This window comes from Monopterus albus, unplaced genomic scaffold, assembly GCF_001952655.1.
Source record: "Monopterus albus unplaced genomic scaffold, M_albus_1.0 scaffold27.1, whole genome shotgun sequence".
In the NCBI taxonomy this organism is placed as follows: domain Eukaryota; kingdom Metazoa; phylum Chordata; class Actinopteri; order Synbranchiformes; family Synbranchidae; genus Monopterus; species Monopterus albus.
This window is the reverse complement of record NW_018127907.1, coordinates 2,905,950-2,918,629: the sequence shown is the minus strand read 5'-3', so window position 1 is coordinate 2,918,629 and position 12,680 is coordinate 2,905,950. Positions and strand designations below refer to the sequence as shown.

At 40.1% G+C, this 12,680-nt stretch overlaps 1 protein-coding gene across 1 annotated transcript in view; it reads left to right on the top strand.

Moving 5' to 3' along the window:
• Positions 1 to 12,238, top strand: part of snx25 (sorting nexin 25) — an 18,334-nt gene extending 6,096 nt beyond the window's left edge. Inside the window, exons 5-21 of the mRNA XM_020595516.1 lie at positions 2,689 to 2,875; positions 3,284 to 3,354; positions 4,200 to 4,390; positions 4,641 to 4,772; positions 5,067 to 5,216; positions 6,376 to 6,504; positions 6,640 to 6,804; positions 7,681 to 7,812; positions 8,187 to 8,327; positions 8,832 to 8,945; positions 9,393 to 9,470; positions 9,713 to 9,796; positions 9,914 to 10,031; positions 10,194 to 10,260; positions 10,709 to 10,890; positions 10,968 to 11,068; positions 11,191 to 12,238. Of these exons, the coding sequence (XP_020451172.1) occupies positions 2,689 to 2,875; positions 3,284 to 3,354; positions 4,200 to 4,390; positions 4,641 to 4,772; positions 5,067 to 5,216; positions 6,376 to 6,504; positions 6,640 to 6,804; positions 7,681 to 7,812; positions 8,187 to 8,327; positions 8,832 to 8,945; positions 9,393 to 9,470; positions 9,713 to 9,796; positions 9,914 to 10,031; positions 10,194 to 10,260; positions 10,709 to 10,890; positions 10,968 to 11,068; positions 11,191 to 11,256 (2,108 nt within the window). The 3' untranslated portion in view covers positions 11,257 to 12,238. The remainder of the gene's footprint in view (positions 1 to 2,688; positions 2,876 to 3,283; positions 3,355 to 4,199; positions 4,391 to 4,640; positions 4,773 to 5,066; positions 5,217 to 6,375; positions 6,505 to 6,639; positions 6,805 to 7,680; positions 7,813 to 8,186; positions 8,328 to 8,831; positions 8,946 to 9,392; positions 9,471 to 9,712; positions 9,797 to 9,913; positions 10,032 to 10,193; positions 10,261 to 10,708; positions 10,891 to 10,967; positions 11,069 to 11,190) is intronic.
• The last annotated feature ends 442 nt before the right edge of the window (positions 12,239 to 12,680 follow it).

Genomic DNA, 12,680 nt, shown 5'->3' with positions numbered 1-12,680 from the left:
GGTGAGGTGCAGATAAGAATGAATGCAAATATACAGCAAGAGTGACAGATTAACCTTGGTCAAGGTTGAGCATTAATGCTGTAACGGGCAGGGAGCAACGTGGTGCCTGCTGAGATAAAACACACACATGCACACACAAAGACAAAGGAAGGTTTACACCTACATTTTAAAGACAAGGCTGTGGACACGCATACACGGAGACTGAGCTCAGTTGTGTGGGTATAGTCGTGCATATTAGTGCGGTACACAACTGATAATTGATTATTCACCAATCACTACAGATTTTTCTGCAATCAAAATACTTTCATCTCTACAGTGCCTTGTGAAAGTATTCGGCCCCCTTGAACTTTGCGACCTTTTGCCACATTTCAGGCTTCAAACATAAAGATATAAAACTGTAATTTTTTGTGAAGAATCAACAACAAGTGGGACACAATCATGAAGTGGAACGAAATTTATTGGATATTTCAAACTTTTTTAACAAATAAAAAACTGAATAATTGGGCGTGCAAAATTATTCAGCCCCTTTACTTTCAGTGCAGCAAACTCTCTCCAGAAGTTCAGTGAGGATCTCTGAATGATCCAATGTTGACCTAAATGACTAATGATGATAAATAGAATCCACCTGTGTGTAATCAAGTCTCCGTATAAATGCACCTGCACTGTGATAGTCTCAGAGGTCCGTTTAAAGCGCAGAGAGCATCATGAAGAACAAGGAACACACCAGGCAGGTCCGAGATACTGTTGTGGAGAAGTTTAAAGCCGGATTTGGATACAAAAAGATTTCCCAAGCTTTAAACATCCCAAGGAGCACTGTGCAAGCGATAATATTGAAATGGAAGGAGTATCAGACCACTGCAAATCTACCAAGACCTGGCCGTCCCTCTAAACTTTCAGCTCATACAAGGAGAAGACTGATCAGAGATGCAGCCAAGAGGCCCATGATCACTCTGGATGAACTGCAGAGATCTACAGCTGAGGTGGGAGACTCTGTCCATAGGACAACAATCAGTCGTATACTGCACAAATCTGGCTTTTATGGAAGAGTGGCAAGAAGAAAGCCATTTCTTAAAGATATCCATAAAAAGTGTCGTTTAAAGTTTGCCACAAGTCACCTGGGAGACACACCAAACATGTGGAAGAAGGTGCTCTGGTCAGATGAAACCAAAATCGAACTTTTTGGCAACAGTGCAAAACGTTATGTTTGGTGTAAAAGCAACACAGCTCATCACCCTGAACACACCATCCCCACTGTCAAACATGGTGGTGGCAGCATCATGGTTTGGGCCTGCTTTTCTTCAGCAGGGACAGGGGAGATGGTTAAAATTGATGGGAAGATGGATGGAGCCACATACAGGACCATTCTGGAAGGAAACCTGATGGCGTCTGCAAAAGACCTGAGACTGGGATGGAGATTTGTCTTCCAACAAGACAATGATCCAAAACATAAGGCAAAATCTACAATGGAATGGTTCACAAATAAACATATCCAGGTGTTAGAATGGTCAAGTCAAAGTCCAGACCTGAATCCATTCGAGAATCTGTGGAAAGAACTGAAAACTGCTGTTCACAAATGCTCTCCATCCAACCTCACTGAGCTCGAGCTGTTTTGCAAGGAGGCATGGGCAAAAATTTCAGTCTCTCGATGTGCAAAACTGATAGAGACATACCCCAAGCGATTTACAGCTGTAATCGCAGCAAAAGGTGGCGCTACAACGTATTAACTTAAGGGGGTTGAATAATTTTGCACGCCCAATTTTTCAGTTTTTTATTTGTTAAAAACGTTTGAAATATCCAATAAATTTCGTTCCACTTCATGATTGTGTCCCACTTGTTGTTGATTCTTCACAAAAAATTACAGTTTTATATCTTTATGTTTGAAGCCTGAAATGTGGCAAAAGGTCGCAAAGTTCAAGGGGGCCGAATACTTTCGCAAGGCACTGTGTGTGTGTGTGTATATATATATATATATAATGCATTATCTTGATATCTAGTTGCTCTTAGGTTTCTCTCGCAACCCCTCACACCCCAACCAATGCAGTCCCTTGCATTAAAACGCACAGGGAGTTGCGTTTTTGCCGCACTAATGTGAACGCATCACCACACTCTGTCATACTGGCCTCGTTTTGTTATGTACTGATGTTGCGAGACAGCTTTTGCCTTGACAAGAAATATTGTCATGTTTTAATAGTGCAAGATCTTGTGACATGAGATCTCATCACACTCGAAAATGTGATGGTGGTATTTTAATAACTGGTTGAACCACCTTTGGCAGCAATAACCTCAAGCAAGCGCTTCCTGTAGCTGTGGATTAGACCTGCACAGGAGGAATTTTGGACTGTTTTTCCTACAGATCTGCTTCAGCTCAGGCATATTCTTGGGACGTCTGTTGTGAATGGCTCTCTTGAGGTCATTCCACAGCATCTCTATGGGGTTGAGGTCTAGGCTCTGACTGGGCCACTTGGATTTTGTCTCTGAATCCATTCTGTAGCCATAGTGGTTGAGTTCTGGTGATGTTTAAGGTCATTGTCCTGCTGCATCACTCAGATTCTTCTGAGCTTGCTGATGATGACAATCAGTTTTATTGGTCAGAACAGCATTTCAAGAGGTTTTCAGTTATTCTGGCTCAGTTAACTGCATTCAGCTGACTCTTGCATCTCTACATTCTCTTTATATCTTTGTGTCCAGTGTTGAAGCCTTTAGTAGATGTGCTTAGCGATCCAGACTCCATAAACAGGATGCTGCTGTCTCAGCTGGAGCAGAGGGAGCAGCAAGCTGAGCAGCAGAACAAAGCCTACACCTACGCTGCCTCCTATGAAGACTTTATCAAACTGATATCATCTTCTGCTGATGTCAATTTCCTCAAACAACTCAGGCATGACATTCTGATTTATACTGTATGTACCTGTTCTGCCTTATTAACCTGAAAAGGTCCAGTACATTTATAGACTCACATGAACTATACTGTGTATATATGGATAAACATGTTAACCAGACAGTGATAATACCTAGTCTGGTTCCTGCTGTGGGGTTACTATGGGAACAGACGGTGTGTCTGCAGCAGTATGCTAAATCTAAATTCAGCGTAGACATGATACAGATATAATGCTGGTTTTATTGAGAAAATGGACTCATTCTTAATACTGTGCATGTACTATTTTACCATGTTGAAATATCACACTATATTTATATCTCACATACTTTAGATGTATTCTTTTTATTCAGACAAGATAGCCCATTTTGATTTTATCAGTTGACCACAACTATCTATCTTTCTTTGTAGGTATCAGATAGTGGTAGAGATCATTCATGCCACCACCATCAGCAGCCTGCCTCAGCTCAAGAAGCAGAAAGGTATAAACACACAGCAGTGCATGGTATGACTGAAAGGCTGCATTAATCAATGAAATGTTTCTTAAAACCTTTACAATGTAGTAAAGTAAAAGTAGTGGTATTTGCCAAAACAACTTCAGATCCAGCTAGCTGATTTGCTCTTACCTTTTAGCTGTGTCAGTCGAGGTGATCTGTTGGCACAGAGCTCTGCTTCTTGCCACACTAGGTTAAAGGCCAAGAACTGATAATGAGACTGAATCAGGTGACATGTAAAAACAAATGCATTCCTGTGAGTGAATATTGGTCATTGTATCAGTAAAGTCAAGATGATTAACTCCATATTTTATGACCTAGCCCTTGGTCACTCTTGTTTCTTGTTCTCAGATTATGTTTTTCAATCACAGTATTTTCCTTGCTGTTAGATTTGTTTTCTGAGTATTAGCTTTATAAAATGTCGTAGCTGTCTTAGTTTTTTTTTTTTCCTCATTTGAATTTATTTTTGAACAAGAGGTAGACTGATTTACTAATTGAACCCTTTTAAACCAGTTACAGAAAAAGTGGATTGCATGTGTTATGCTGATTCTTTCCAGGTGGTTTTGGGCTACACAAATGACGAGTGTAATATATTCACATATAGAAAAATCAGCATGAATGGATTGAATTTTTTGCTATCCACTATTTATTCATAACCTATTCATTTTTTAAAATTACTATAAAAATGAAGCTGAACATATTAATTACAAGCTTAGAAATATTGAGAAATGTAATCTTGGTGGTTCAGTGGCTCTGCGCCAGGTAATTGTGTTATGTATTATTGTGTGACCAAAGCTGTCCCCCCCCCCAAAAACTGCTTGTTTCTCTGTTAGAGCGAAAAGGTAAAGAGTCAGCCGCCATGAAGGCAGACCTGCTGAGGGCCAGAGATATGAAGCGATACATCAATCAGCTAACTGTTGCTAAGAAACAGTGTGAGAAACGGATCCGCCTACTTGGTGGACCAAATTATGAAAACAGTGAGGAAGGAGGGGCTGATGACAACGATGAGCCTCAGAGTCAGAAGGTGAGACTCTTATGATGTGGACTGTGAGGCAGCTGGTGGGGTCTTGGGCTGGAAAGAATCATTACACAGATTCGTGTCAAGTTGCCAAATGATAGAAGTTGTCAGTTTTTTTTTTTTTTCTTCGAATATTGAAATTGGTATATCTTTTTCATAAATGTGATAAAACATAGGCTTTGGTTGAGGGTTTGTGCTTTGGATTAAAGCACTTCATGGTTGTGTGTTGTATTCTTCTCTCTCCCCCCACATCCAGATTCTTCAGTTTGATGACATCATGTGTAATCCAGGTTACAGGGAGCATTTCAGAGTTTACATGGAGAGAATCGATAAGAGAGTTCTGATTAGCTTCTGGGAACTGGTGGAAACATTGAAAACTGCCAACAAGGTGACCTATACATACATTCCAGTGGATGTAGATCAACATGGCTACCAGTATACACAATGAATGACATTCTGTACAGATGTAGTGTGCTGTACCTTGGTTGGTGTTTTATGATGGTAGGAAAAAATAGTGATTTCCTTTTCGGTTTTGTATGTTGAGAACACATTATCATTCACACTTGCAGTATTACTAGTTAACTACAGACTATTTCTGTACTATTACATTAATGATAGTACAGCACATTGTTGCCTTGAATAAAGCTCCTGAGTAAGTGGTATATTAATGTGTGTTTGACAGAGTGAAGTGCCCCAGATAGTTGGAGAAATCTACCAGAAGTTCTTTGTGGAGAGCAGAGAGATTCCAGTAGACAAGTTTCTTCTCAAGGAGATTCAACAGAGTCTGGTGGGGAACAGGGGAACACAAGTCTTTGTTAGACTACAGGAACAGGTAACTTCTGCTTTTGCTATGGCGTGTCAGTGTGGGGAGATGATGTCCCGGAATGAAAAAAATGTCCTCAGTGACCGGTGCTTTTGCGTAGTTTCCACGGCAACTTAATGCAAAATGTCATTTGTAGCAGCCAAGTAAGTAAATAAATACATAAATCACATAAACTCACATTTACAAGTGTCAGTTATAAATGTTGAGCGCGAGTGATGCTAAATACATTAGGACTGCGAATCTGTTCAAATAAGAAAAAGCCTGACGTATTTGGGGCCTTACTACACATTAACATTTTATTCAGAATATTACAGCAACAAATTTAAAGCACACCAGAGACTATAATGCAGCAACATTAAATAAACATGTTCTTACCTTCAGTTATTAAAAACAGCCCATAACGTGGTCATGGGGCAGGAGTCCATGATCTCATCATCATAACCTTTTCATTAACAGCTGTAGGCCTGTTAGCTTCTGACTAGCTTTGTTCTGCTGTGACATGAAATACTTTAGCAAATTTGCCTGTCTTTTTCACATTTTCGATCCGTAGCTAACATAAGGTTCCACTGAATGTGCACCTGAGTCAGGGTGACCTACTTGGGCTGGTTACATTGCAACGTAATTAGCCTAACTACCTGTTGTTGTTGTTTTTTATTTGTATTTAATTATTCCAGTTTTAATCTACTGTAAAAAAGCTAGTGGTACCAAAAGTATTAGACTTTGGAGTTTTTATATAATATACATATGTTCAATTTCTTTCATATGTAAATGAGGTACCGGGTCTGTCAAAATAGATGCTGGTCACAATTTAAGAGCTGCTGGAGCCAACTTATTCCGGTATAAACTTACCCCTGCTGAAGCCCCTTTAAGATATGCACTCTCTTCCATTAATCTGACGGCATCTGAATGTATTGGCCTCATGTCTGAGTTGGCACCCGCATCATGTTTCCTTAAAAGTTGCGACGGCAGTCTTACTAGGTCAGACCAAGTAACATTTACGTATTACTTTTAACACAGCACAAATCTGAACTGAATGCAGTCACATAAATGGATAGGCACGCACAAGAGTAGGACATACTGATGTATGATATTATTATATTTGACAGTGCCAAGGTTAAAATATGGTCTGCAATGACAAACACTTGTGTGGCTGTCACACACTTTCTAGGTGGCTGAAACCATGAGAGAACGCTACTACCCCTCCTTCTTGGTTTCTGACCTCTATGACAGGCTGATCAGGCGAGATGAGCAGCACAGCCAATCACAGTGTAGCACTGAGGAGAAGGAGGAGGAAGTGGTGAGACGCACATAGTAATGAATAACACACATTTCTAAATGTTGTTCTATTTGATACTCAATTTTGTCATTTTTATTCACTTCCTTTGTACGTTTGCAGTCGTACTGCTGTAATCACATCTTTCTAAATGTGTAGTGCCAGGGTCTAGATGCAGGAGAGGAGGTGAGTGATGAAGGCAGTAAAGGAATCAATGAGCAGGCCAGCTATGCTGCTACTAAACTCTGCCAACTCTACGACAAACTGGAGTACAAGCGACAGGCCCTGGGCTCTATCCAGAATGCACCAAAACCAGACAAAAAGGTAACAAGGCAAGCGAGTGGAACAAAACGCACTTTGGGGCCACTACACAGTTCATTCCAACAGTTCACAGTAGGATTGCAATAAACTTATGAAAAGCAGTAAACATGCACATCCAGACGTATCCAGCATGATGCCATGAACTTGTCTGCAGTGTCAAGATGCTACCTACGTGACTGCATTTATGCACTTAAGTAACCAGGTTACATTTGGCTTTCTTGAGTAAGCTGATTTCTTACCTGTCGTCATGTAAACGGGATACCTGGTTTCTGTAATTGGGGTGGGGGATTAGGGAAACCTGAATTCCCCAAGCAGATTTCTCCAGGAGAATACAGATTTTTCTGCCATGTATACATGTAACCAGGTTTCTAATCAGCTTTCTACAAGAGCATATGTACAAAAGACAAGTTCCAAGGTCACTTGTGCACATGTGCCTGGGAACAAAGGAAGTTGGCACCAGCATAAACAGACGATTATCAACATGGCAGTGCGGCTAATGGGGCAGCTAATGTTGTGATTTGCAGGTGAAACATCACTAAGAGATCAAAATACAAGCTTGGTCGGCATGGTCCATCTTTGTTTATGAGAGGATGCACTCTCATAATGACATCAGGCTTTCCAGTTGCGGGCACACCCAAACAACCTCTTTCTGCTTTCAGTGGTTTCTCTGAGTAACCCGATTACTTTAGTGAATGTCTGATTTGGTTAAAAGCTGCTCTTGTACATTGGTAGTGTATATATCTTGTGTTTTTTTAATTCAGGTAACACATAAGAGAACATTTATAGCACTCAATACAAATCTCTCTTTGAACTTACATGTAATTTCTTCATTTAATTCTGGTTTGTGGTTTTAAATGTGCCTCCTGTGTGTACTTGCAGATAGTGAGCCAACTAAAGGAAGAGATTGGAGTCATGGAGAGAGAACACAGTGAACTCCAGCAACATATCATCAGGACTGACTTGTGGTGTGAAAACCTGGGGCACTGGAGAGCTGCCATCATTACTGCTGAGGTAATATCTTTAATCCACCTTACCACCTGGCATCTGCATGCTTTTTGATTGATCAGACTGTAATCATCTGGAGCACAACATGCATGAATTTCAAGTATAAAACATTAAAAGATTAGTTGGTCACACACTGGTTGGTTACTGCCTGCTTACTAGAGATGGCCCCAAAAAAAGGCCATTAGTGCTGAATAAATACTAACATGTATACAAAGCAAAATAAAGTATCATGTAACCCGAAAATCTGAAGACATCGCTCAACCAGTGTCTGGGGTGAAAAAAGAAATGGATGCCTGTTAATTTAATACTAGATAACTAGCTTTTATTAGCTGTGTAGTCAATAAGACAGTTGTGTTTAAATATGTGCATTTGTGTGTCAGGCTACAGAGGAAGGTGGCGAAACTGTCGCTTGCTACAGTGTGTGTGTCAGCTTGCTGGAAAGAGAGGAGACAGCCAACAGTCGCTGGAGTGTCCAGAGAAAACTCACTGAATTCCAGATGTTGCACCGCAAACTCACTGAGGTACTACAGAACCAAAACCTGCCCATGTATAGTTATGCTTTTTCCCCAGTAAGCAGTTATCACTGTACTTCATGGCTGCATGTACACTGCATTCCCACTAGTTGGCTTGCTTTTCACAGTAAACAGTATGTGACTGCAGTGTGTTAACTCCATATATGGCACTGCAGCAGATTTTTCTATTGATTTATTGAATATTATGCACCATATCAAGCAGAAACTGGTGTGCGTTTGAAGTATTCCCAGTCGCCCTCTGATTAAATGAGTTCACTGTATCACCTACATTGATTACCTCTCGTGGCAGTGAGATCTCGAGGTATGCCTCCTTTTAGTCAGTACATCTACTGTAGATGCTCTATAGTTGTTACTGCAGTGTGTGGTCTTAAATTGATCTGCAAAAGCAATGACAGTAAAGTATCTGTTAAAGAAAGCAGTCAGTTTTGGCAGTAATGCGGTATACCTTCCATTTTGGTCACTTATTAAACTATACCTGTCTCTCCTTCCCAGTGTTTTTCATCATTGAAGAAACTCCAGTTGCCCTCCCTCAGTAAACTTCCCTTCAAATCTATTGACCAGAAGTTTTTAGACAAGAGCAAAACTCAGCTCAATGCCTTTCTCCAGGTAAACAAGCACAAAGTACAAAATGTACAGCTGTTTTACATTTGTTTAACATTTTACAACTTAACTAGAGGATAACTTCAGTGCTTAGAGAATGCACTAGTTCAGCCCTGTAGCCATTACTTTGAACTATAGGTATTTCAACTTTCTGTTTCAACCATTTGTAGCTCTCTTTACCTGATAATTAGTTTTCATGCAGTGTTGCACCTGACTCAGTATGTTGATATACATTTTAAAATAAATGTTTTTTCTTTTAAATTGACCACTCTACAATCTCTTCATGTAGCCTCTGGCAACTTGAGGTGTATCCTCTGGGGTAGACGTAGAACTGGATGGGAATCATTATTCTAGCCTAGAGAGCAACCACCTAGCTGTGCTCACACTGCCTCCTTCTGGTTTAGCTGTGAAACAGTGTAGATCATGACTTCAGCATTGTGCATGTGTTTGTAGCGTTTGCTGACAGATGAGCGATTGTGCCAGTCAGAAGCTCTCTATGCCTTCCTCAGCCCATCACCAGAGCACCTCAAGGTAACACATTGTCATACTGTCATTACAAATAACACTGGGCTACTTATGTAGTATTGTCATAATGTCGTTCAGTGACCTATACACACAATGCATAATTGCACAGAGCTGTCACACTATTTATGTCTTCAATAAATTTTTTTATGGATTAAAATTTGATAATTTGTTCTCATGCAAACTCTCTTGTCAATTGCCTTTCTATACAGTGTATTGTATACTGATGATAACTTGTTCAATGCTTGAAGGTGATGTCAATCCAGAAGAAATCATCTTTCTCTCTGGCCTCCTTCCTGGAGAGGCTACCTGGAGATTTCTTTTCCCACACTGAGGTGCCCACTCATTCACGACTGCTAAATCAACACTTCCCTCTGGGATGTCTTGGCACTCCAGCTGTCTTGCATCTCCAGTCGGATTATGCATTTGCTTTGTGTAATTTCTGTGTGTAGGAGGACGCTGACGATGACAGTGACTTGTCTGACTATGGCGACGAGGTAGATGGGAGGAAAGACGCACTGGCTGAACCCTGCTTCAGGCTCATAGGAGAGATCTTTGAACTCAGAGGAAGTCAGTTTCCTTTTCCATTTTTATATTCAAGTACAAGACTTCTGATATGAATAAGACAGGGGTCAGCTAGCAAAGTTAGTTAGCCAAGTCCTGTCTCTTTGTGAATGTATGGATTCTAACTTTTGGATTTTCTGATCAATCTGTGTCCGTCTACCTGCTCAGTGTTTAAGTGGGTGAGGAAGACTCTAATTGCACTAGTCCAGGTGACATTTGGACGAACTATCAACAAGTAAGTAGTAGCAAGTTACATTTTAATTAACTTTTTCAGAAATATTAATGCAGAATAAATAACAACCAACATGTAAATTATTAGAACTTATTTCTGTTCAACCCATGTAATGTAATAATAGAATATAATTCGATGTTGTAGAATTGCCTTTGTTGCATTCATTCATGGTGCCTCTTCTTGATTACTGTATTTGGTGAGAGTTGGCTTTAGATTTGTGGTTGTGGTGATGTTACTGCAAGCAGGTGTATTTTTAAAAGGCAAGAAACAGCCTTCCATCTATTCTATCTATTAATTTATTGGAGTTTTTTAGACCGAATCTCCACTGAGCATGGTCCTGTGTTTTGTAAACCTATTTTGTAATGCTAGAGATGTATGTGGTCACATGTAATTACCTGCATATTTTAGTGAGATCAGCTATGAAGCCAACACGTTCTATGCTTTATTTTAGACAGATCCGGGACACCGTCAACTGGATTTTCTGTGAACAGATGTTGGTGTGTTACATCAGTGTGTTCAGGGACACCTTCTGGCCCAATGGCAAGCTGGCACAACATGTCAAGGTCCAAACCGACTCAGAGCGCAGTGAAACTAAGGAACGGGCTCAACAGAAACTACTTGACAACATCCCAGGTACCAACTGAAACACAAGTAAACCTATAGATCATAAGCTTCTGAACATTTTGAACATGATTCATTTTTGCTTTCAGATGCATTAGCAAATCTAGTTGGCCAGCAGAATGCCCGCTATGGAATAATTAAGATCTTCAATGCCCTGCAGGAGGCTAGTGCCAACAAACATCTTCTCTATGTAAGAACAATTCATCAAATGTCAAACTGTGTCTTTGTCATAACAGACTTCACAGAATTCATTATGCAAAATGTAACAGCATCTGCAAACTTCACATTGCTTTGTATCACTCTCTTTGGTAGGTGATGATGGAAATGCTACTCAAGGAACTGTGTCCTGAACTCAGCATGGAGATGGACATTATCTGACCTCACATGCGCGTGTGCACACACACACACGAAACTAAGGCTCTGCTGGTTCATCTTCCAGGCCTTTCTGTAGCTGACCAGTTGTAAACTGCCAAACTAGATGGAGATTCTGGCCTTTTTGTTCAAGCTCAGAGAGAAGGCAGCTGTGTTGGTCAGAGCTGAGACATGTGCTGATTCTGTTGGTAGAACTTTGCTGTGAAACTGATGAAAATTTGGGCCGACACCAGACTGAAAGGGGCAGATGTCAGACTTTGTTGTGGTACAGATATAAACTTACCTGTCTGGACGAAGAGAAACCACATGCAGTCTGATCACATCTGTACCACTAAGTCCACATTCACACAAGACCAAACTGTTGTTTTTGAAACTAAGTGATCCTCATTTGCAGTTGTTTTCTTAGCACTGAAAAATCAGATCTGTACCACAACAAACTGAAGTGAAATCCTTTGTTCCTGTGTAAATCATTAGGGTCTATAGATTACAAGACAGGGTAACAGTATACGGAAGTAAACAACTTGATGTTTGGTCATCAGTTTCAAGAGCTGATAATCTACATACTTTGATTAAATGTAGCAGAGACAGCTGAAGTTCAGATTTTCTGTTGCCCTTTAAAGGCAGCCAGGGTGTGTCCAAGCCCATGGACCTCTGAACATTCCACCTATACACAACCTGAGCACAGCACTTGTGTTTTGTGATTCATGTTAAGGCTTATAATTGTGCAATATAATGTCATGTAAAAGTCATTGTGATGATTTTATTTATGATTATTGATTGATTTTATTTTTACCAAAAATAGTTTAGAAAGCCTTTATATAAGCAATAAATTGCAAACAAAATGTTGATGTGGCATTTTTTTTTAAATGGTCTTTGTACCTGCAAAATGGGGGTGGGGGTTAAATTTTTTTATAAAAATAAATTCCTCAGCATTATTATTTTCTGTGTGTAGGAATATCAGTAGTCAGCATTACAACCCCAAATCAGAAAAAGTTGGGATGGTATGTAAAATCATTCTTTGTTCAAAGTAAACACTTCATTTCTGATGTCTGCAACACATTCCAGAAAAAGTTGGGACCCAGTAATGAGGTAAAATAAAGAAATGATGATTCCATTTGAAACAGGTGATGTCAGCAGTGACTGCATCATGATTTGGTACAAAAGTGGCATCCAGGAAAGGCTGAGCCCTTTAGGAGCAATGATGGGCTGAGGACCGCCAGTTTGACAACATATGTGTGAGAAAATTATTGAAATGTTTAAAAACAATGTTCCTCAAAGAAAGACAGGAAGGCATTTGGATATGTCATCCTCTACGGGGCATAACATAATTAAAAGATTCAAGGAATCTGGAGGGATTTCAGTGTGTAAAGGACACAAACTTAAGCTGGATGACCGTGTTCTCTGATCCCACAGATGACACTCCATCAAGA